At 46.1% G+C, this 25,584-nt stretch overlaps 1 protein-coding gene across 3 annotated transcripts; it reads right to left on the bottom strand.

The window, feature by feature from the left end:
* Window positions 1-63: 63 nt before the first annotated feature.
* Window positions 64-25,097, bottom strand: LOC6507512 (breast cancer anti-estrogen resistance protein 1). 3 transcript variants are annotated; one of them, XM_032454914.2, is made up of 4 exons: window positions 24,801-25,097; window positions 7,928-8,071; window positions 6,221-6,469; window positions 64-2,468 (listed from the first exon to the last, which is right to left on the bottom strand). In XM_032454914.2, the coding sequence occupies exons 1-4, from the start codon at window positions 25,080-25,082 to the stop codon at window positions 636-638; spliced, it is 2,508 nt and encodes an 835-aa protein (XP_032310805.1). In that variant the 5' UTR covers window positions 25,083-25,097; the 3' UTR covers window positions 64-635. The 3 variants fall into 3 exon arrangements, with proteins under 3 accessions (XP_032310805.1, XP_001955856.1, XP_044570899.1); XM_001955820.4 differs by lacking the exon at window positions 24,801-25,097 and adding an exon at window positions 15,010-15,638; XM_044714964.1 differs by lacking the exons at window positions 6,221-6,469; window positions 7,928-8,071; window positions 24,801-25,097 and adding an exon at window positions 2,672-4,180.
* Between the last annotated feature and the right edge of the window lie 487 nt (window positions 25,098-25,584).

The raw sequence follows: 25,584 nt of genomic DNA, 5'->3' as shown, positions 1-25,584 counted from the left end.
ATCTTTATTATTATCTTATTTGTAATCCCTTTGTAGAGTTTTCGCTTGATATTTTCAAATATTTATATAATGTTACAGTTCGCTTATTGTTAAAGGGTAGTGTGTATATGTATGAACTTTCGCACATTTTTGACTATCTGTAGGTGCAATGCAAGCTGTCGGATTCTAAATCTTTCAGATTCTAGCTAATGCGTCGGCGCAGCTTTGCGGCGGCTACTATGTGGAAATACGTCACTGATACACTTATCAGCCATGCAGGGCGGAGGATGTAATGAATGTAAATTTACAAACGGTAAGCGCTAGGGCTACTGGTATACTATGTACAAAATCGAAACTTAGATGAGGCGACTGTCTCTGATGGTTGGAGCATCCAGATCTCAACCTCCCCAGAACGGTTGGGCTGGAACGGTCGATCGAGGACTGGTGCTTTCCATACTCAGATGCTTTGCTTAAAATATCACATGCAAATTAAAAGCGACATCAACGCTGTCTGCTGGAGATATGCCGGCTTCAGATATAAGCGGAGACGAAGTGTAAGGAACATGGCGACGCGGGCGGGAAGACTCATCTACGATCGTTGGACAGCTGGAATTGTGCTGCTAATACTGTTCCCGATGGCATGGGTCACAAAGCATTCAGGCACCCACTCCCACTACAGCCGATAGGTGAACCGCCTGAAGCATTACTGTCTTGAGCTCGCGAGCCAGACTGTTGATCTGCACCACGGAATCCACCATCTCCTGGACAGCACTTCCGCTCGGGAAGTGAGCGGCCGCCCGCTTCGATTTGGAGACACAGGTTTTAAGGGCCTCCGACAGTCCATTGGTGCACCGCAGTATCTTCTCGCGCAGCGCCTCCTTCGAAATGTTGCGGTGCACGTTGTCCCCGATGGTCACCAGGTTATGGGCACTCACAACAACGAATTTCCCATAGGCGATGAAAAACTTTGGAGGCTGATTCTTCTCCACGGTTTCTAGGAAGGAATCGATCGCCTGCATTAAGTTGCCCATGTGCGTAGAGATCTGCTGCGCGTAGTAGCGTACCAGCTTTTTGTCTTTGTCGGTCATCTCGGGAGACTTGCAAGGCGTAATGGCCAGCTCAGCTGTGGGAGGGTTGGCCATAGATCCGGAACTGGAACTGGCACCTGAACCGACGCCCATGGCCGCGCTTTCCGCCGAGCGTATTACAGTGTCGAACTGCGTCTTCAGGCTAGCTGGAATGGCCTCACGCAGAGCTTGGTTTTTTCTAGCCGCAGCGTCCTTTGACTCAAAGGAAACATAATCATAGTCCTCCAGCCACTCGGCGCTGCCCTGACCGCCGTCCACTGGGATAGAAGTGCTTCCGTTGTGTTCTGTTTGCAATTGGCGCTTGAAAAGCAGAGAAGCGTTTCCCTGTATGAAACTGGTTGTTGAGCGCACGTCTTCGGTAAGGGTTTGAGCGCAGGCCATCAACTGGTCCAAAGCATCCGGTGGACGACAGCCATGCTTTTCATCACTGCGTGCCAGCAGCTCCACGGACCAACCCCCTTGCGCGTCCAAAGTTTCAGAGGAGTCGTGGATCAACTTATTGGCGTCTCGAAGAGCCCGTACCAGTGGCCGCAGCTTGAGTGCCAATCCGCGGTCCTCGGATCGTGTCGCGTTTCCCAGGGCTCCCTCGCCGAACTCCGCCAGATCATGCAGGGCAGTACGTAGACGCAGTGCCGCCAACTTCAGCTCCATGACGTTCGGCTCCAATTTACCCCGGTTACGCCAGTTGGGCACCACAAAACTGAGCAGACGGCCAATAGCGGCGGTCGTCTGAGCCTGCAGTCTCGCTAACGTCTCGAGAGCAGAGCTTAGCTCCAGAGGCAGCTCCTTGGGAATTTTGGCATCGATTGAGGCGGGGATGCTCTGGCTCTGATGCGCTGGTACGCCCATTCTCTGTTCCTGTTCCTGAAGAGGCGGCAAGGAAACGTCATAGACTGGGCGGCGCACGGGCAGAGGGTTCCGACGTGGGATGTCGTAGTCAGGCATATTGGCCAGTGAAGAGCGATTGGAACTGGAAAAGCTCAATGAGAGACTATCGCTGGTCAGCAACGATGAGGAGGAGCTGCTGGGTGTCATGTGGGAGATCGGCTGCTGCTGGTGCGACAAGGGCCGGGGCACATCGTACGACTCTTCCTCGATGGAGGCGGTAACGCTCTTGAGGGACTCGAACCGGCTACCGAGGCTGGAGTTGCAGGATCCGAAGGTGGGAGTCCGCGGATGGGAGAGTGCAACTGGCGTGGCAGGCTTGGGGATGTCGTAGGTTTCGAACTCGCTGCCATTCGGATTTGAGGCCATTGTGGAAAGGTTCTGGTAAATTCTTTGGTTGCTGTAGATCTGTTGATGAGGCGAGCGAGATCCTGCACTTGGTCCTATTGCTCCTGATCCAGATCCTGGGGTGCAGTGGTAGTCGTAAACATCTCCGTATCGCTGGGGAGTGATAACCTGGAGAAAAAACAAGAAATTCGTTCGTGATTTACAGCTCGACTGGGGATTTAGCTTTTACAACTAGTTTGCCTCTTTTACTATTACTACGGCAACACCCACTCCGCCGTCAGAACATATCGATTTTCCAGGTTTGGATCTGCCGTGAATGAATCTGCAGCCCAGGAATATTTAGTTCTGGGTGTGGCTGGGCAACCATTCACCTTGTTCGGTCTTTGCTCTCCGCTCTGCTGCTTATCACATCCTGTGTCGTTTTGGTAACTATGGCAAAAATGCACAAGTATCAAAAATAGTTAATACGGCGTCAAAAAATGCGACAAACGTAGCTGGCCAAGGAGAAAACTTGACTGCAAATGGTGACCAGACGGAGTAGTAGAAACTGAGGAATATTTCGGGACATTTTTGGCGCTTGCGCAGAAAAAATTTCCCAAAATACTGTGCCGGAGTGCACTTTCGGGCTGAGCCGGTTCAGTGTCAAGGTAAAGGACCTCTACCAGTTCACAGCCACAAAGCAAAAGCCTCCAAAGGCCACAGATAAATTATTATATTATCTGGCTTTGTCATTTATCATATATTTTTATGTGCTGGATTTGAATATTGCTGTTTGAAAACATATTCCGCTGCCAAAGCCAGAAACTACCCTGCTACATTCTAGGCCATATGGTGGCACAGAATGATTAAATATATAATTTTCCCCTGGAGCACATGGCAAATTCACCAATTTTTCGAGCACGTACCGCAAAGAGCCACGCCTCTCCAAATGAATCGATTCCTCCCGCTTTAGCGATCGTTCTTTATTTGTTATGGATGGTGCGACCTCCGGTGGTTGCACCTAGGGAGTGGGGTATCCCTACCGTACTCTAATGTCCTGCTTAGATACCCTTACTTCAGCTATTTAAGTGCCAATTGACGAGCAACACGAGGCAACAAAAGACTCTGTAAACTCTGAACGCGACAGCTGAAGCCTGGGCATCCACCCGACAAAGGACTGTCTAATTGTCCTAACCGGAAAAATTGAAGAACCAGAGCAGTTCAAGCTGTTGAAATAGGACCTGGGGGAGTCATCCTATTGTCTCTGTAGGCTTGGTTTCCAGGCGGTCCCTTGTGGGACATCTATTGACAATTTCGCGTGACTTTGGCTTGGCCTGTTCGGTTTTTTTGTGCAATCCAAATGCAGGACAACTACCCGCGGCATATGATTTAAGATTTTTAAAATTTGTGACACATTTGGGGCATTCGTGGGCTGGCCCGAAACCATTAAATTCCGGTTACCCGGGGAACGTTGGCCTTTCTTTCTTTTATTCGGCTCACTTGGGGCATTTCGTACATTTTCTACATTTTTAATTGCATTTTGATAGCCGGCAGTTCGGATTCTCCGTACGCCATAAATAATTTCAGTGCTGGGGTGTGTAAAAATCTTACTAGCGCTCAGACCTGTTTCATGTTTTGGCTTTGAATTTTAAAACCAAGAAAGCAGAATCTCTGAAACAGTAGCAACGACAAGATACTATCTCCAGAGTTTTGCGGCGCGTTCGATGCATTTTAATGCCTCTTTCTTCGCACATGCCCTCGCCGAGATCGATTAAATAAAGAACCATGAGCAATGTTTCACCACGCAGCTCTCCAGAAGTTTGTTGTTGACAAATGTCCACATTTTCTCACGTACGGATCGAAATGAAAGATCGACGTTTGTATGGAAAATGTTAATTATCGGGGAACGAACTTCCCCGAAGGCATCTCTCTGGAAACATATCTGAGAAAGAAATGTCCTTTACTTCTCATGGCTAATCTTCCAGTTCCCTGTTTGATCGACGACCTTATGCTCTGGCCTCGTCCAGCGGCGAGATTTTCTTCACTTTTGGGACGAATCCGCATTGACGGTGCCCCGTGGATGCCTGGTTGGTTGTCTGAATTCCTGGCCATAAATACAGCCTCCCTGTCTTGGACACGCGCAAATCTCCGTAGAATCCGAAATAAAAAAAGAGTTATTGCGGCGACTTTAACTGCATTTTTAACCATTTTTGGGCAGTAAAATAAAAATGACATGTTTTGCTCAAACACAAAGTCGTCTCTTTTCCCTGCTCGTTTTGGACCTCGCCATAAACCACCTTTGAAAAGGCCAGTTGCATTTGGCCACCTGACTCGGCTCTCAATCCGACTTGCTTTGGTTTGTCGCCAGTGCGTGACGTAGATGGAGACAAAGTTCGGATCGGAGTCGCAGACGGAGTTGGCCACTGTGGGCAGTAACTGCCACCTAACGGTGGAGGCCAGATTTCTGATGGCTGACCATAAAGATACGTGCCCATGTGGGATGCTGGAATTTCCAATATATCTTGAGCACCAACGGCCCAAAAATTGCGTAATACTCCAACTTCCGTTCTCAATCAGCAGTTGGAATGTTGCTGGTCTACTGGTTTGTTCTATTCTGCAACCAATAGGTATGACAGGTGCATTTAGGTCTTAGGAATGGATCCCTGCACCAAAATGGGTCAATGATACTCGACGCTTGTGCACTCCACCAGGCGCGGGATTGACGCTTCCACTTAAGACCGCCATCAGCCGATGGGTCAAGTGCATGGTTGGCGTCTATCCCATCCCAGCACACATGCCTACTCGGGCAGTGACACCTTCAAGTGACAGCGTTTCGAGGAGAGATTTTCCGAGTCAATAAAATTGAATGCGAACAAAGGCAGTGCTTATCGCAAAGCTGCTCTTTTGTGGGCAGACGCGGTCGTCAAAAGGTTTCTCCAAATCTTTCGAGCCATGGAGCTCCCCGAGCCATGAGCAGTTGGGCGTTCAAATCTGCGACTCTCCTTTCGAATAGCCTGCTGTCTTAACTGCCAGGCGGAATTTGAATTTATGGTTTCACTTGCCTCCAGTTAAGATTGATAGCTGCCGATAATTTGAGGAAATGTTTACGACTCTGTAATTTGGGTTTCATTTTATTTGATTTGCCTGCGAGTCAGTCAGTAAGTCAGTTAGTCTGTAAGCTGGCCAATCAGTCTGCAAGTTATTGGGAAAGCGAAAGTCTCATGGGTGCATCGGACCGAGCCATCGTTGGATCGTCAGTTTATCAGCAATTGTGGGCCGGACTCGGTCTGGGACTGCAGTGGCTTAGCTCTAAGCCTTCACCTGACCGGTTTGAGCCCTTTACTCTGCCCCGTAACGCCGTATCTAACAAATCCCCCATAAAGCCTTTAAATCTCCTCTTTGAGGAGACACAGGCCAACATGCGATCCCCCTGATGGAAAATTGTTCGTTTCCTTACATTTTCAAATCGAATCGAATCAAAGTGAGAGAAATGCAAATAAAACGCACGTCCAGCTGACAAATTGGCCAATTATGAGTGGCCAGAAGCTGCGGCCAGGCAAGGAGTATGTGCCATAGGGGCAAACCCGTTGGACAGCTGCGGAGCCACCAGAGAAATGCCATGGAGTCATGAGGATCGGCACCGCAACTCTTATTAATTGCGCAATTACGACACGCAGTTGACGTGCGATTTGCAGAGGAAAGCTGGCGGGGATTGGGTCTCCGCGGACGGATGAGCGATGAACCCCTCAGAGCTCATGATGGAATGATAGAGCGAGCCGGAGGAGCCGAGAAATTGCTTTCTTTCACTTTCCTCGACAGCATCGGCAATGGGATGTGAAACTTCCCCAGAAATAAAATCAATTAAGTTCCAGGCCAGATTCCCAAACTCCGGGACGATTTCAGACAGAGCGGAAAATGAAAAATTTTAGTCCGTAACTTACCTTATTCGGCGAGACGTGCCAAGACTTCCTCGAACCTCGTCCCTGGGATGTGGAGCACTCTGTTCCTCTGGTAGTGGAGGAGGCTCCACTAATAGACCCGTTCTCGTAGATATCCGCCGAGCAGACAGAACTGTTCAGCGTGGCTGTGCTGGCGGCGAGCGACGGAATTGGCGAGCTGGCTGGCGACGGCGAGAAGCAGCCGGAGTCGTATGAGTTCAAGATGCGTAACCGGTTGCCCGGACACAGGCCCTGGAAGCGGAGAAAAAATAGGAATGTAGAAAACATAATATGGAAAAACAGAATAGTATTCATTACTCATAACGCTTGACTGGTGCACTCAACTAGGACGAAAATCAAATGCCTCGATGGAGTTTAACTTCGAATAATCCACTGTTTTCTAGATTTTGTTTGGTAAGTTTCGCAAAGTCTCTAAGCTCCTTCCCTACTATAAATGGCCGACTGGCTCATTGATGTCAATTGGTTTCGATTGGCTTTTAATCAACTCAATGCTGTATGAATTATTAATAACTGAAAAAGCTATAGACCTGTATCATGTTGTTGGGGAAATATATTGCAATATTTCACTGCGTTATGTTTTCTTTAATTGACCAGACATATTACGTGCCGGTTCAGTTTATTTATTCCGCAGATCATTTTTGGCCGACTGACACGTTTAAATGTCATTTTCGACAGAGATCACGGAGCGTTTTTCCACATAGTGCTCCCAATGCTGTCGCGTTACAGTCTTGGAGAATGTTGCCAACATATGTTTTACCTAACAGTATATGTTTTGCTTTTTGTGCCACACATTGCCGGCAGTCGGGCCGATTTTGGGTTAATTGTTTCCATTAAAAAGTTTCAGCTACTTTTTAATTAGCGGTAATTGGCGACACATACCCTGAGCATGTATCTCCGCAACGTCTCAGAGCATCGGCTGGGAGCGTTTGATTTCCACTTTGATATATGTTTTGACACCATCAGCACCACACCACGGTTGATTCTGTTTTCGGAGCCAATTGAGTTTTTAATTAAAAATTGACGCCGGACGACGTGCAAAAATTTTAAATGTGAAGCTGGCTTAAAGCTGTGTCTGTTATTGTACATGCAACATTGTGGGGCAGATAGGTGGAGGGGCGGTCCAAGGCTGCCTGGGGCGCTGAGATCATTAGCCAAATTGTGGATCGAGGCCAAGTCTGGGCAGTGCAGAAGGGTTTGATTGATAAATGGGTTTTACATTTGAAAGTGTGCAGGCGAATAGGTGAGAGTTCGAGTTCAGCTGGTTAAAGAGTAATTTGGATACTGAATTTTGAACTTTTTGTTTAGCAGAAAAGTGGGACCCCCTTTTGATCCGTTTATTCGGGGAAAAATATAATTTTAAATCGTTTTCACGAAAGAATGGACGTCCAACAGGAGCTATGTTTGTAGCCCTCGAAAAAATGGGGTAAGTTATTCAAATGCGTCGATAGCCTCATAAGGAATTCAGGCAGAACCCAGACGCAATGCGGGAAGAATAAATAAGGAACGAAAACAAAACACTCATTAAAGGGGAGAAACAAAAACCGAAATTAAATGGTAGGAGTTTCCTCTGTAGGACTGTTTGGGAGAAAGGGCAAACCAGTTTCCAAACTCGGAGATCTTCTAACCAGGATGGCGAATGATCTTCTGAGGGTTCGTCGCTATCCACGCTGAGCCGAAGACCCAACTCACCTGTCGGTTGCGGAGGGAGCAGAGCCACCATCCCTGAATGCCCTCCGTGTCCTGCTCGATGACAGTGAGGATGTCCCCCTTCTTGAAGGGCAGTTCGTCCGGTGTGTCGGCATAATTATCGTAAATGGCCTTGGCATAAAGTTTCTGCAAATAAATCAGGGGGAATGGATTAGAACAACAAGAATGGAATAACAAGAATTTGTATGTTTTTATACAATATGAGGTACAATTGTTGGGGCTTTTTTTTATGGAGAGAGTTTCTTGGCTCATGCCGCGCTCGCTTCAATGGGTTAGAAGGAATTTCAGGTCATCTCGGGTAGGCTCTCTTTCAACATTTTTTTCAAGTTTCCTGTTAGATGGCAGGCAAAAATTCTGAAACGGGACTGCCTAAAGGGCGGAGGATTAAATAACCCGAAAAGGGCAGATTGAAATCGGAGACGGTCGCCTCTCATCCTGCCGGCAATTTGAAGAATCCTGTAATCCGAGTAAGTTCTTTCAGTGCATTGTAACTGGCGAATTGGAAATTCGGTTGCGACTCTAACTCTAACTCTAACTCGCTGAATGCGACTCTAACTCGTGTGGCAAGCCAGAGTTTCTTTTGCTCAATGAGTGCCTAACTACCTCCGAGTGTGTGAGTGTGTGTATCTACAATCTGGTGTGTTGCGGGTTAAGTTTGCTTTTAATTTCGCCACCGCGCAGTCAAACTGCCCGAAAAAATGAAACAAAGACCGTGACTGCTCCTTCCCCCTGCCACATTCACCTTTTCGACCCGTTCCACTCCCCATTCAGAGGCCCAAAACAAAAACTAAAAGCACTAAGAGAGAAAAGGCTCGCGAGCGATTACAATATCGAGCGTTCAATCGCTGCTGAACTTTCAACCCGCCGTATGCCTCAGTATGTCTGGCACTGTACTCGTACAATAGTGTGTAATTTGGACTTGGAAACCCGTTTAGCCGGCGACTATTCTACTTTTCAATTTGGAAAGCGCGATGCCAGCGTTCAAATGTCAAGAGGAAAAATGAGCGCACTTGAAGTTCATGTGCCACTCAAACACCGTCAACGGATGTGTTGGCCAAACAAAACACAAAACCAAAGTGGTCCAAAGGTTCGCCGGGCAGCTTTACGGTTTTCAACAGAGCCACTCGGAGTGGCTCGGCTTTCTTCTCCAGAAACTCTCTTTGCGTCCGACTTTTTTCACACTACGCTAATTGGGGTTCAAATATTTAAAGATCAGAATTGGGGATTGAAGTTCCGTCTGCTGGCAAACAAAATAAAATACTTGTTTTGTGACTTGCGGGAAACCAAAAAGTTGGGGCCATTTTTACAATTGTTTGCTTGTTTGTTCCAGCGACTTTAATTGGTTGGTTTAGTGCATTCCTCCTGACTGAAGGGAGCTGGAGGGTTTCCTAGAGCCAAGAATTATTTCTCTTTCGAGACACATTAGCTTCACATGGCGGCTTCATAAATTACCAAAAAAAGTTTCCGAATGATTTGACAAAGAAGTCATTTTTGCCTCTGGGCTTTGCCGCAGACCCGAGAAGCGAAAGATACGAAGTATGATGAGTGGTCCGGCTTAATCCCCTCCTCTGAAAGTAAGCCGTTTTTTTGCAAAACATACTTTGCTTCTGTGATGTGTATGTATTCCCGGAGTAACTCGAGACCTTTCAATTACTCAAACCCCAGGCGTTATTTTTTTCTCAATTCCAAGTGGCCATAAATAAACAACTCTCCAAGATTAAAACGAGCGAAGAAGCCGCCAACAAACAGCTTAATGAGCACTAAAAAATCAACAACTACACTTTTTGGTTACTGGTCCAGTGATTTCCACGACAATTTGTTTCTATCCTTTGCGCCAAAAGAGACCACTAACCGCATCATACGAACATCAGTGCTCTGCCATCCGTTCCTGCATGTATTTTATTTTTAGTAGAAGCTTTTTCGGCACAAAATGAAAACCTTCGGTTTCAGGAAGCCGATAAAGTGACAATAGAACAAAGTTGAGCGCTTCATCGCGTGACAGATAATGTTTTTGTCGATTTTAATTAACAAAACTTGATGAAAATGGACAAAGTCTGCTTGGGAGGGAGAAACAGTGGGGGCACCCTCGAAACGTTCAAGCAAATAGCTGGGCTGGGTCACGAATTCGTTTCTAAATGGCATCATAGCTAGTAAGGAGTTTGGGCTCTAAAGCTGAGATTGATTAAGGGATTTTATCAGGAAGGAAGGGTTATGCGCGCAGTATTTTTATCAAATGCCGAGTTGGACTGGCTCTTGGCACAGCTTGGTCAGATTTCGTCAACAACTTTTGACCAAAAAACGTATAAAAATAAAGCAATGCTAGCATAAAATGCGGCGGCATGACAACAAAACTGAAACCGGGCCAACTTCGCCGGAGAAACACGTTCTCTGAAACTGAGACTCGGAGCCATGGGGAGGCGACGGGGGCGAATGAGATTGCCATTGATGGTAAGCTGCACTGACAAGTGCACGACGGGCTGGAACTAGATCCTCCGCCAGATGTCATCCCAGGTAAGTAGCATAGCTCCAGATGGATCCAATGGGCTGTGATCGAGTCAATGAAAGTGCAATTGAGTCTCCACCTTTGGAGGGAGGATAGAGGCAGGTCAATTGCAGTTCACATTCCATGTAAGTGTCCCCGGTCTACACACTTCCCACGCTAATTGAATTAATCACAGTTGAGAGATTGAAAAAATTAGGTCTGAACTAGCCTGCACATCTTAACATACTACTGCCCTGGTATAATTTCCAATTTATTTCAGAAATATGGAAATAAGTGACTCATGGCAATGTGGAATCAAACAAAACGGCCGATTCATTAAAGTTGCTATATTTTGTGCCAAAAAGTAACCCGTTGATGAAACAACAAAGGAAATTAACTGAAAATAAACTGTCAATTGTTGACTTGAAAAATTAAAGAACAAATAAAACGGAATTCATACAAAAATATTATGTCGACCTTGGCAACAACTTCAAGTGAAATATTTCGCAAAAACGTTGCGAAACTACTTCCCCCGCCGCCAGAGAAGGAAGTGATTGTTCATGAATCAGGGGAACGACAGCTTAAAAAATCAATTTTGAAGCGCATCTAAAGTTCGTATGTGCTCTGTAGACTTTATAGTAAAGAGTAAGTATTCATATATGTAAGTATTATTATCTAAAAAGGCATAACATTCCCATAAACCTTCAGGAGCCAAACCCCAAGAAAAAGATCAATCATTTGGCAACGCAACGCAAGCAACCAACAACAAATCAAGCAGAAAGACAGTAAATATTTAAAGATATTAAGAAATAACTAAAATAATGGCTGGGAGCAAAGAACTTTGCGAGCAAGCCCATGAAATGAAGTTTATGATTAAATGAAACACCTCTAGCAATGCTAGTTTAAGGGAAAAGATCTATTCGTTTAAAATATTCTTCATTCAATCAAGTGGGCATTTCTGAAAAAATACTACACTTTGAAAAGTCTCACCCATTCAGTCGAAATCATTAGGCCAACTTTGCCTTTGAGTTTAGGTATGAGGAATACCCCGGATGTGACTCATGACTGGGGAATTACCACGTTAAGGTTATCGGTGAAAAAAGGTAACTTTTCTCAGCTTCTAACCAGTTTCGGGGACGTCTCCGAGCGAAGACGGAGAGCCCCGTGAAGTTTACGCTTTGCCTTGAACTTAATGTCGGCTTTGGGAAGAGGCTTTTTACTTTTGTTGAACGACTTTTGATGGATTACATTTTGGGTTGATTCCTAAGCCTTCATCTTCACTATACCCCCACGCAAGCCGTTCGTGATAAAAAAAAGAAGAGTTTTGGATTTCAGACAGTGACAGTTTGTCGATCTTTAAAACAATTTCGGGATGAAAATGAATCGACAAAAGATTTCTCTCCAAGTACAATACCCCTGGTGTGGTAGCTCCTTAATAGACAAAGTAGCATGACATCCGAGAATTGGTTAAAATATTTATTGCACTACTGATATTTCTGTAAACCATCTTTGGCCGGCAGGAAACTGAGGTAGCCCATCTCCGCTTTGGTGTAAATGGCCCATTAAGTGACTCAAGCCACAGTGCCGTGAGTTTTGAGAGTAACTGAAGGCTGAACGCATGTAACCTTTATTGTCGGGTTATGCACAAATTTCCGTTCTTATCTAGGGCTTCTGTAAACGCCAAAAGGGGCATTTCCGGGAGTGATGCCATAATAAATACGAGTACGAAGTGACTTTATCAGTCGACGATTAGTTTATGGCCAACAGTCTCAGCGAATTCCCCCTTTTTCATGTCTCTCATCGGGTTCTGCGAATGGAAGGACTGCTCCGCCAGAACGTGAGGTCATACATGCAATTCACGAAAGTCTCATTTCGGCTCTGTGATAAGACCTTGGAAATGCTTTCTTTATACAGCCCAGCCCTGCCCAAGGTACACCGCACGCCCGTATCACCGACGCGGGGTTTCTATGGATCAAGAGAGCGCAAAAAACAGAAACAAATGCCTGCGAGTGACACCTGTTTAAACTGCCAGTTTCGCATCCATAAGTTGCTCTTTATCGCCACTCGGCAGTTGGCCTATAACTCGTTTGGCTGACATGCTTTGTTTTTTTGCTGCGCTGCGGTACATAGCCATTAGATAACGAGCACATAATCCCCAGTGAAGCGACCTGCACGCATCACAGCTGAGGTGTCGAATGTACCTAGATAAAATTCCACTGGGAGTACTCGAAAAGCGAAAGTTTTCTTCGCTGGCCCAAGAGTGCGCTCTCTATGGCTTGAAAATGATTTCACCTCAAAGCAGGAGCTGCACCTAGTGCTGTGTATAGTTTTAAGTCGCAGATACTACAGCCTACCTTAGCCCCACACGCACTCCTTCACTATTTCCAATCAGGCAGAATTTCGCGGCTCCTCCCCTCGCAGCCTTAACCTTGCCCCATTCATCAATCCGCAAGTGCCAATAGTCAGGCAGTAACAACTACAGCTAGCCGACAACCTGTTGAACAAATTTGAATTCAAAAATGTTTGCACAAGCCGAGCGCTGAAATAAATTAGCTGGCTTACGAGCTGACAGACTTTGCCCGGAAAATGTTAGTGTGCCTGTCTGGCCGAGCCATCAAGTGGCCCCTCGGCTCCGGCGGAGAGATGTAAATGCAAATATGCAAATGCACTCGCACTCACTCGTCAATTAACATTCTGGGGCTGTCGTCGTTACTAGGCTTGAAATTAAATAAACAACAACGTCTAATTACAAGAGTCGTGTCCCAGACAGACCACCTCTCCGGCAGGACACCGGTTCCGCAGCCTAACAGCCCCAGCCGCTGATACAAAGTATCCCGCAATTGAAGGGATGCCTCGGGGCACAACGAGCTGCGGAGTGCAAGAGTATCTCCGGTTCGCCTCCTGGGCCGGCTGGGACACAGGTGAGATTTAAATAAATGTGCTCCAAATGCGCACAAATGCGAAAAGTAATTGACGCCCGGGTCTGGGTCGTTTGCCTTTAAGCCCCAGAGGCGTCGTCTTCCTCTGGAGCCGGTTCTTTCGGTTCTCAGCTTAGATTTCGAAATGCAAACAGCGGAAAACATTCGAAGATGGGTTTCCTTTCTTTCTCGGCCTTCTGCCGTCCGGTCTCGGCCACAGAACCTCTAGAGATGAGTACGTGACTGGGAGCTGGCTCAGAGTAATACGCATTTAGTTTCAACGAATTCAAAATTGCAGTTTCTATAAAATCAGTCGGCTCAGTTGACACGCAACCCTGCCACACACAGGAAGCCCAAAATAGCAAGGGACTATTAGCATGCCGGTGACTGATGGCAATCAATAGCTCCCCGCCAGGCCGCTCCCCCGGATCCCGAGGGCGTGCGCTTGACTGAAGGCTGCAATCAGGGGGCGTCTAATTGAGGGAGAGGATTAGCCCGCGAGTGAAATCAATTACTCTGGTCCAAGACCACGAACGCAGCTAAAATCGAATCGAAATCGAGCAGGGGACGTCCGCATGTTGTGGCTGGGAAAGTATAAGCGATAAGCGAGAGCCAAAAACTATTCCACGGCAATCTAATCAGCTCCCATTGAGCGTCACGCCATTGCCGAAGTCACAGTTTTGTGGCCAGATAAAATACCCGAATAAACCCAAGTAGCAGAGCCTCATTATTAATTACTGGATTGTGCCTTGGGAGGTCTTTCTCGGGTTATCTTTCCCTTGCCTGTTATCCTGCGCCGAAACAGCCCTCGCACAGACTCCCTAAGGGACATCTGCACCGCTTTCTGATTATGAGGGCGCCCCACCGTTCCCGTCTAGACGGAAAACGCATTCTCTCGCTTCGACACTTCGTTATGGAGTGCCTCAAGTGACTCGATGGCTTATTGCTCTGGAAAATTGATTAGAATTAATGTGGCTTGTGGCGTCAATTTCTTAAATTTGGACGCAGCTGCTGAAGTTGATTGAGTGTATATGTCAGAGTATATCTTGCGATGTACGGTCGTCAGCACTTGGCTTTAAAATCATGCAACAGCCACAAAACAATTGATTTGATATGATAAGACTTACTTAAACAATGGATAGATACACCCCTCTATTAACCCATGGAGCTAAGCTATTTATTATGTTAGCAAAATATTCCAAAGTTTCTTGCCCTAAACAGTAGAATGTCTGTTTTCTCTGCATCTTATAGAGCTTATGCAGTTTATAATTAACCCATCAGAGTTTCGAATTCCAATCTAATCAGGGATTCGTTTTACTTAACGCTGGCAAAAGTATATTGAGGGAGTCGCTGGCCAGCGATGAGGTCATGTTGTTTTGCAAATAACACTCAGAAGCTCTAAGCTGAGTTATCACGACTTTGCGATATCTCACCTGTGCCGTAAACTGGCACAGAAAGCGGTGTTGCTGCCAGGTGATAACGAATGTCAATAGAAAAATTGCGGAAACTTTTCAGTTATCCCAGTGACAGCTGCCATAGACGAGGAGCCAGAGAAAAGTCGGGAGTCAGGAGAGGAAATCCGTTGCATTTTGTCGATCTGATAGCTGCGCCAGATCCTGGCAACGGATGACTCAATCTGCATTCGCAGTTTCTCTTCTACTAACCGTTTTGATGTGGATGCGCCGCGAAACGGGCACGTCGTAGTCCAGGTCTGCGTTTGTCGCATTCGAGCTGCAGCAGGAGGCAGACATCGAGATGGAGGAGCTGTCTAGCATCTTAGGTTCGAGGGATCTCCGGACTGCGAGTTGTGGTATGATTCCAACACTGATTTCACTGAGTACTGTTTCAGATTAGCGCATGCTGAGAGCCCGGATCGAGATGTTTAGATATATTTAATCCAGGACAATATAAATAAAGTGTCTCGATATGGGTCTGCGCGCTGTGTTCCGCCACTTGTATCTCACTTCACTGTGTTTTTATCTGCAGCTCTGCGGTGAGCATTCAACTTCGCATTCGGATCTGCATTTGTATCTTGTATCTCAGATTCGCCGAATCAGCTTAATTTCAAGTTTAGCCGCGGGCAGTCAAAAAGCCGAATGGAGACCCGAAAACAAAAGACGCTGTCAAAGCACTAGCCCAGCAAGTAGCCAGCCGAATCTTTCCTATAGTGTTGTTTCGGATTGTTTGCCACGAAAAGTATCTCGTATCTCGGAGCGCTCCGTCGCGAACGATCCGTACCGTAGCAGGCCTCGACGTTGAGTGAGCTCGTACTGGTCGCTCGAAACTGTATTCGGCCCCGGAGCGACCACGAACTCCGAGTCTGGTTGAATGTGGTAACTCACCCTCGTGCTCTAACCAAGAGGCAAGGGTCCCATAGATGGACTGGCTCGACTCTTCGGGTCCGCTCGCATATCGTAAATTGCCGAGTTGATACACTTGGAGAATTATTCTGACGATTTTTTAGCATAAAAAGGTGTAGAATTTAAAATTTAATGCCTCTTTTAAATATATAAGCGGATACTTGGTTTGCATTTAAAACAGTGGTAACAACATTTGAGGAGAACCTAAGCGGTTCTTTGGTTCAATTCAGTTCCCGCCTTTATGATAATACCCATACATATATCCCCAAAACGCTTACTCAAATAGACTGCAACTGCCCCCATGCTATCTCCACTCTGGTATTTGGCTATGACAAACATTTGGATACGCGAGACAACCCAATTCGATTGTATTCGATACGGATCAAGTGCAGACGTTCCTCGCACAGTGGAATGTGTTTACCCCCGAAAGCTCAATTAGCCAGAAGATGTTGGCCCGGCCGAGCTCACGTTACCCTTTTAAGGAGGAAGAGGAGGAGGAGACAATCGAACCCAGTAGCTGTCCATGGCAGCTGTCCAAACACCTTCGAGTGCCTCGAGGGCGTGAAAAGTTCTACACCCGAGGAGTACAAAACATACAACACGACCACGAGCCGGCACAACTCCTCAACCTTAACTCTGGATCCGATGAAGGTCACACAACTGTCCCCTTAAAAGCGGGAAGTCCCAATCTCTTTCTGCCACCCCTGAGTCTGACTCTGAATCAGAAATATATTCATAGAAGTGCAGCTGCAGTTGTCTTGAGGAATTGGATGTGACATCTGACATGACTTTAAGCCAAGTGCCACGCCCACTCCACTCACGTCAAGCTCAGTCCGAGTGAAAAACAGACAAACGACGTGCCAGGGCGACGGGAAAATTGGAGAGCCAAACCGGACTGACCCGCCGCCAAAGATATATAAACTGTATAATATAAAATCACCGACACTCGTTGAGTTTTATTGTGCCTTTCCTTCGGTGATTTGATTTAATTTAATTCGTTTTCATTCCATTTTTCTTCCAACATCAGCGATGGATTTTTTATCTAAAATGGTTGGGTACATTAAGAGACTCTTATTTAAACTTTAAAAACATATAATTCTTGTAGTACTTCTGACTTTTAGCGGCAGTCCTGAGCGACGCGGTTCCTCAGTTCCTCCCCGTCTAATGGTCTTTATGAATGTCATGCCTCAAACTCATCTCTCTTGCAACCGGTTTTTGAATAAAAACAAATAATTCGACATGAAACAAGTCGGGATCGAGCCACCCGCATTCCAGGGAATTAGTCGGAAATTCTGTCCTTTATGTTTTGCTTAGGGATAGAAAAAATGCAAGCAAACAAAAACAGCAGGGGAAGAAATGCCCATTAGGGGCAGTCCGAGCCAAACAACAGATTCGCTCGTGACGAGCCACAAATGTGTGGCCCTGAAAGAGGTATTTAAATCAGTACAGTGGACGCAGTCAAAGACATTCCCATCTGATCCGCGGAGGTGTATTATGTTCGAGCCCTAAGAATGTTTTACAAAAGAAGCTCCAAATTGAAAACAAACCTGTTGATGCACCCATCTTTGGTGATACTTTTTTGGATGAAAGCCCCATAAATATGCAAATGAAACACGTCGGTGGCGTCTAGCTGGCCCAACTGAACCACATTCTCCCTATCGAAACAGCTCCATTCAAAACAACGCGTAACTTATTTCCATTTGCCAATTCGCAGCGAGCCAAAGTGTGTAAATCAGACCACGCATGTATTCTCCAGCGCCCTTGCGTACGTTGAATGCCAGAATTGTAGGCGTCACTACTTTTATCTAAATGATATTTTTGCCCCTTGTTTTCCTGTGTGGTTGCTATGGCGGAAAATGGACGAAATAATCACACCTGGCCAGTTTCCCATAACATGCCGCTTTTGCCAGCGAAGATGCGGCTGACATTTGAGCAATTTGTTGACCATCAGAGACAATGATTGGGAATCTGATCACAGCCACCCTCTCACCACCTATTGCGGAACCCTCCCCTGGGCTTACATCTGTGTTGGGTAAGGGTGTCTGGCGGGGAAATAATTGACTTGTTACCCTATCCGGGATCGAACGGAGATGGTGCCCTCCCAATAAGATCTCTTAATTGCGGAGTAGTGTGCTTGTTCAGTTCCTAAGGCCCTTAAACGCATACATACTCGAGGGGCGGTTTGCAAAGTAGCAGTGTCCAAAAATCGTACATCTCTATTAGCTCCTTTTGAAGCTGGCCACAACAATCAGCTCCAGTTCGAGTACTGGCCATGCGTGCGCCATAAATGGCCAGAACGTGCCACTTTCGGAAAACAATGCAGAAGCTGCGGGTTGGAATCGAATGCTGCTGCATTCGGAATAGGAAATCGGGGGGAAATCAGAAATCGAGTGCCGGGCAGCGGAAACAAAAGAGATTTGGTCGAAATGGAGCACGTCGGAGTAAAGCGGTCCGACAAATGCGCTGGCTTTGTTCCAGGAACCTCCCGCCCGCCCAGCATTAACCCACCATTGGCCAAGGGGTCACATCAGCCCCTTCGATCAATTAAAGCAAGCCCCGGCTCCTGATAAGCAATCAGTTGTGATGGGGCGAGAAGGAGGCACTCGTGTTAGGTCATAAATTCATCAATTATCAGGGGACACTGCCACTCCTCTGGGAAGCAGTCTTAAAGCAACATAATAGGGGCCTCGATGAGTATCAGCGTACCAATTTTTGAGAAAAACTGCTGACCGAAAACAGGATGGTCTTTACTGAAAAAATATTGCATCGCGATCAGCATCCGATGATCATTCCCGGTTTTCTGAGAGTAGGGTCTATTGATAGGCAAAGCAGAAGACAAGACGTTTTCTGCATCAACGCTCAGTTTTGTAAGCTACTTTTCATTCAGCCGAGACAAAAAAACGGGTTAATATTTGTGGATTCAACAAAACCATTAAATTACGAACAACTTCATCGCATGTACACTCTTGCGAAGATCAGCTCCTTCGATTGCATTTACTTTGAAGCGCCTTTACGCAGGGTGTGCTGTGACCTGCACCAGAATCTATAGCCATATTCTGGAAAACTTCAAAAAACTTCGGGCTCCATTTATCATGGCGTAGACTTGGCGTAGCTACTCCCCGTCCACTAACCAGACCGAGGAAACTGCCGGCAATTTCACACATTGAGTGCAGGCCTGAGGAATGCAAATAAATATGATGGCGAGAAGCGCTCGGCGGAAGCAAAGGAGGACGGCTAGGCTAAGTGAATTGCTGGCAGATGGCGGCGCGTTTGACAATTTGCCGCGAGATGCGGCGTCTTAATCGACGATCCGGTGTCAGGAAAAATCCGAATCAGGGCCCAGATCGCGTCAAGCGACCGCCATGCCACCCAGCAACAATAACAAACAATTTGTTTGTTTTGCTCGCGCGGAACGGAACAAGTTGTTTGCATAATTCATGAGATGATGCAGTTGCGGTTGCACCCACATGCGAAGCTAGAACCAGATCGTGCAACCATTCATTGCAGCATGCTGAAAATTGAGATATAGCACATAAAAACAAAGAATGCTTGCTTCGGGATGCAGCTGCAAGGAGCCCATATGGCAACATAAGTTATGGGAGCTCTTTATCGACGTGCTTCGGCAGTCCTGCGTTGCGAAGGAGTAGGATGGGTCCCTTCCTTCCATTTTCTCGCATGGATATCCAATGGCCAGGCCATTGGCCAGTGACTCTTGTTTTGAAGAGTGAATGACTTAATTTCAACGATAAGAGCATCCAGGTTAATCTCGCTCTTGGCATGGGGCTGGATCCATGGTATCCCCACTTATTGGTGCAATAAGAATGTACAGCGAAAAACACAAGGCGTGGGGGAAGTGCTTGCTGGAAGATCTCACCCGTTATTGCGGTTGTCACTTGAAGTGCCGGAGCTCAAAAAATTGTGTTTACAAGAGGGCTTGCAGCACTCTCCAAAGAATTCCACGACATGAAAAGCAACTTTCGATTGCAGCAGGCAAACGTTAAACGGCGTCACCCGATATGGCTGAAAAAATAATGAAGTCGTCTTGCTTTGGGTCTGAGAAACAGAAGCCGTGGAATATTTTACTTCTCGAAGATGGAGGGTAGGGGAAAGGGCTGGGGACCTCCTGCCGCGTCGACGATTCGCTCTGATTCCAGAGGAGCAGCACAATTACCGCAAGAACCGACCTCGGCCTGTAATCAAATCCCGAAGCCTGAGTCGCAGGCGCAGTTGAAGTCGTTCTCCGTCGCCACATAAGCATCCATTGATGACCGGGCCGGGGCTCTCGTGAATGAGGCGCACACATTGCTACCTTATGCTTCGCCTTTGTACTTTTCGCACTTTCCGCTGCGAGGGCTATATCCGCTAGCCCATTTCTGATCACTTGGCAAAACACAGGCATCTAGTCAAGTGTTTCCCGGAATGCTTAGGCAGCAGACTTCTTCGGCCTGTCTAGGCAACGAAAACAAAGAAGAGATACTCAATGATTCTCCTCCCGAATTGCATTCGTCTCGCTTTGCCCGTTTTCATGCGCATGACAGTAGAGTCTGCTGTCCTGTAGTTAGTCAATGGAAAACAGGACATTTTTTCTTTTCCTTCGGCCCAGAAGATTCCACTGCAACAAATGGGACTTCCTCCGGGTATTTGACTTTGATCTTTGATCTATATTTAATCTATGCCTCGGTCAGCTTGATTGAGGTGAGCTTTACTGGTACTCCAAATAAATTACATGGAGGGTTGTCTACTTTTACGACACAATGACCTGCGGCAATTGGAATTGGAAATTCGCCTGGAGTTTTGATCCAAAGCAGAATAAAATCAATAGGTTGTTTCGAAATTCAGTGAATTGGGAAAATAATGCCACGGCATTGACGTCAAACTCGAGGTCGGAAATGCTAAATTAGGTAGCAAAGGGGCAAGGAAGGTTGGTCACCAGAAAGTGCGTTTTATTCGACAGGAAGGACACAATCGCAGATCCTGAAACGATTCTTTATAAATCTGCATCAACGCATCGACCAAAGCTTTCCATCTGCCAATTAACATCCGATCCGTGGAACGATTGCCCAAGAACCTGCAACCAATGCTGCCAAGGTGTCAGCAGATGAAAAAGAACTGTTGTCAGCCATTTCCACTAAAGGGGCAGCTTCATTAGCAAGCGTGTAAATAAATCAAACATCAGGCCGTCATCACATGGTATTGCCATCATCACCCATTAGTGGCCCCAACTTTGATGGATTGCTTCTGAAGGAAATATATTTGGGAATTCTGCATTATCTGGGGGTTCGATAAACAAAAGTTTATTTATAACACGACAGCGGGGAAGTTCGGGGGCTATATATAGACGATTGCACAATAAAATGTGAATAATTTCGCAGAAAAATAACCAAAAACAAAGCCAGCGCTCTGAACACCTCGGAGAGCTTATCTTATCACTTGCGCTCAACATGTTGACATTTATTTTGCTGGATATTTGCAATTCGGCAGAGCAACGGAATACCTTTATGGAATTGCGTCGGAAAGCTCATGGCGATAAGATTAGATTCGCTGTGGGTTATATCAACACTAGATATATTCGCGAATGTCAACGTCTCGACAGAAAGTTCAGTTTCTGTATACCTCGGACGCAAATCCGTAATAATATACACAATTCCAACATCCACTTGAGCAAATATGTAGATCCCCTAGACAAATTTGCACAGATCTTTCTTAGGAATTTAAAGTATTTTCCATTGTGTTGATAAAGCTTAAGTTTGAATTGCGAAAAGAATTCAAAGAACTTAATTCTTTAAGTACTTAGTAAGGACTTAACACGTTTTTTAGGGGAACTCTGGCTTAACCGAGTTATCTAGAAGCATAAACACGAATGTTATCTCTGGTCTATTCATCGTTTAAGATTCAACACGCCTATTTAAACACATCTGACACACTCAGAACTCAAGAGCCATAAAATATGAATCACTGTACAACCCTCCTGATCGAACTGGGCCATGATAATTTCCTCTTAATGCTGAAGCTCATTCCAAATTGTAATTGGTCTATAAAAATGTTTTCAGAGTCTTTCCAAGATGTATATATGTTCGGATTACTCCGCCATATTTATATGGAGCGGTATCTTCCAATTTGTTAATGATCCAAATTACCCGATCGCTGTTGAAATAGTCAGATAAATCTTTTCCCTCTAGCTTTCTTCTTCAGATTGGCGTAAATCAGAAATTTATGTTCCAGTTTTCAAAAGTTTATGGATCGAACAAGTTTTTTCTCTCCGATCTGATTTATAAGGTCAATGCGTGTGGACCAAAATAAATGTGGACTCCAACCAGAGAAGACCCAGCACTGTGACCGAAACGTGGGCGACCCCAACGCCCAAAAGATTCCGTTGAACATTCGAAAAATCTTCAATGCGATCATAAACTCCATCTGACATATTGGTTTTAATAGGTCAGCAATAAAATCTAAGTCGTTGGACCTACGGAGTACACTAGTATAAAATAATTGTGTTTTAGCCATCATAAATATCTATGTCGAAGCTTTAAAATAATATATTTGGATTAGGTCCACCAAGAAGAACGTTCATTCATATTCTCAGCAGTTAGGATATCAAAGTCAGGATCTGTTGCAATGATAGTGTTTTGATTTTGGATGTGGCACAGAGAAAAAGCTCATCGAATTTGTTACCCAGTTGCTGTGGGCTTCCCGAAGATATACATTTCCTTTCCCACATCACGAATGCACCTCTGTGTCATAAATCTTTGGCAGCGGCGTTCCTCCGCTCCGGTTTTCCACAATTTAGGAGCAATTTATTAAATGCCGTAACGCTTTAATCTGCACCGGAGAATCTGGGCCCCGAACTGCATAAATTAATGCTGTTTAAGAAGTGAAAAAAAGCGCGATGAGAATGCGTGACATATTTTCTGAAGACACAGAGATACGGAGATTTTCCACATGCAGTAAAATTGCAGAGTGTGTTTGTGGCAGCAGACGTATCTTTAATCTGGGTGGTTGACAGCGCCGATTAGCTGGAGGGAACACTACCATCAGGGGAAATATTTCTTCCTGCGGCAGCTGAGCTAAACGATCTCTGACGCCACAGATTCTCAAGTTCCCAGGCCAAACGGCTTCCATGGTTTTTCCAAAAAGTGCGTTTTCAGTTAACGGCTAACTGAAATTCCTAAGTGCCTGTCGATACATTTGTTATTTTGGTTGTATCCCGAAGATATTTCAGCTGCCCCAACGCTGCGTGAACGTTTTGTTTGACAAAGAAAAAAAACTGGAAGAATAAAAACCGCCGCAGGTAAACACGGAGAAGAAAAAGAGCTTCCAACACGTACACATAAATTATTCACATTTCTCTGGCTATTTTTTCCCAACTTTCTTCGTTGTTTATTCTCCGCTGGTACTGGTTTTAATTGTTATTGTTTTTGCTGCCACCGCCGGCTAGCGATTTATGCATCATTTTCATAGCCAATGTCACAGGCGCCATCAGAGCTCATAATTTGAATAAATCGGCGGAAAATGTTGGCGCCAAAGCCATGCAACTCGAATTGGTAGCGACCCAGGCTATCCCTCTCCATTTCTCGGGACCTGAAGAACAGGAAAGGTTGATTAACCCCTGGAGATGTTGCGGAGCAAAACAAAAACGGCGAGATGAAAGGACGCGCCAAGAAGGTCAACAGAGAGAGCGGTGGGCTCTCAGATAAATTCAGCGCAGTGCTGACAAAGTTTGGTAGAGCTCCGAGATGGATACCCGAGCAGGCAACTGGGATGGAGTGCGCGAGAAGGAAGCAGGAAGCAATTGGACGGCGAAACAACCCCAAGGAAGGTTCAATTGCGGACAAGTACGGCTCACATTGACATTGAGATTGGAGTCGAAAGTAAAAAGGGTCGGGGAGCTAAAAAACTTAATCGAAAGCGGATAAAAAAGATGCCATCCACCCCTGCACCTTACGCCGGGGGATGTGCGATGAACGCGATGCGATAACGTGAGGGAGAAATGACTTTTATGGCTGGCAGGAATTTTCGTTTTGCATCTTTGTAGGCTGTCGTTTTTTTTTAGCCGGCCTGCTCCTGGGGTATCCATCACATTATACAGTCTGAAGAGCGCCTGCTCCTTAATCAACTTCAGATAGTATGCAGCATCCTTCGAATAATCGGACCACCTACTGTGGCATCCCGAACTCCATGCAAATTGGTTTTGCGTCAAATAGTTATGATGTATTACTGGACCCGGACAGAAGCCACCAACCACCGACCGCCCCTCGCTCTCCACAGCTATCAGGCAGCCAGCAGTCGCAGCCAGTTGCCGCTTGTCCCGAATTTATCGTTTTCGTCACGACTCGAGCCCACATCCGCCGATAGCTTCATCGGCCCTCCATTCACCGTTCCACGATTCCGCAGCTCCTCCAGACTTTGTTTACATAACATGGCCATATCACGATGTTCTCTCTGCACGCATGCGGATTCCTGGCCAGGCAGCATCCATTGAGCCATCGAGTCACACGCCGGCTTCGCTCGGTTAGCCGGTATAAAAAAATGACAGCGACGCCGCATTTACTAGCACACCACCCTGCGTATCTGCAATCTGTATGTATCTCGGTTGCGTACGTTGTTCTGTGACGCTTGTTTTGCCACTCGCATCTGCCACCCATGTCCTCCTCCATTTCAAGAGTGGTTCAAAAGCTTTGGGAGTGAGTGCTGCCCTGCGAGGCATCCGCTGATAGTAAATTTGAAGGATTGACTTAAAAAGGCAAAGCAGATTTCAACCTTCTATCTGGAAAAGAAATGCGCGGAAATCGGCATTTCTTTAAATTAGAACCAAGTAGATAAGCAAGATCTGAATTAAAGATAAATATAAACTAAAGAACTCATAATGCATGAAAGAAAGTAAAACATAAAACATAGGCATTGCCAATCCGAGGAGCCCTTCTCAGGAGCCCTTCATAGTTGATCAAAAAAGAACCAGTAAAAGCATTCCAGTCCATATTGACTTGCAATTACAGTCCTACCAGTCTATTTAACCTTCCAATTAGCATTACGTTCACTCGACCTGAGTTGCTCTTTGGGCATTGACTTTTCCAACAACAGGGATGGACCCCTCGTACCTGCGCACTTTTCGCCCGATGCAGTGTTCCGCCCGAGATGACTCCCGCAGTCGTCGTCTTGACATGCATGGCCACTGAATTTATGACGTACTGCTTCGGCTGTTGTTGTTGCTGCAGTTTAAACAAGGAAGGCGTTTGCGGCTTCACCACTGCATGTGGCAAAGCCGGTGCCAGAGTCTTTGCCGAACTGCTAATTGAGTTTTCTGGTAACCGATTTTCACTTTGGCACTCCACTGACGACTCTGGTGCTGCCTCCTCCAACTGGGTCTGACTGGCGGACATAATTAGACCTAGTTTTAGTCGCTCTTGCAATTTATATCATGACTTGCGCGGGACACAAAAACGCACCAAAACTAGCCAAACGTATTGGGCTCAGCGGAATCAGAATCGGATAGAAATGCGGCCACGTTTGTGCGTGTGGAGGGCACGACTGTAACTGATTTGCACTTGCAACCTTCAAAACTGAGCCCGACGCTTTCGCCTTCAGATTTCAAAGGGTGGTTTGCCGTTTAGTTTGCTTCCAGGCCGGGGAGTCCCCGGCTAAAGTGCAAAATTTATCTGGCCCTCATCTTTCGGGCAGGCGCAAGGTCGGTTCTCCAGAGAGAAACTTGGAGCGATAGAGAAATGGAGCGAATGCAGGGTTTGTTCAAGTCGCAACGGTTATTCTGATTCGTGCCGCTCCCGCTTAGAAGCTGACAGGCAAATGCAATATTATTTTCCCCCTATGCTTTGCTTGAATTTTAAGGCACTAGGTGTTCCACAGAAGGTAGAATATAAACAATTA

This window comes from Drosophila ananassae, chromosome 2R (genome assembly GCF_017639315.1).
Source record: "Drosophila ananassae strain 14024-0371.13 chromosome 2R, ASM1763931v2, whole genome shotgun sequence".
NCBI lineage: Eukaryota > Metazoa > Arthropoda > Insecta > Diptera > Drosophilidae > Drosophila > Drosophila ananassae.
The sequence above is the reverse complement of the archived record's forward strand: the minus strand, read 5'-3'. Positions and strand labels throughout refer to the sequence as shown.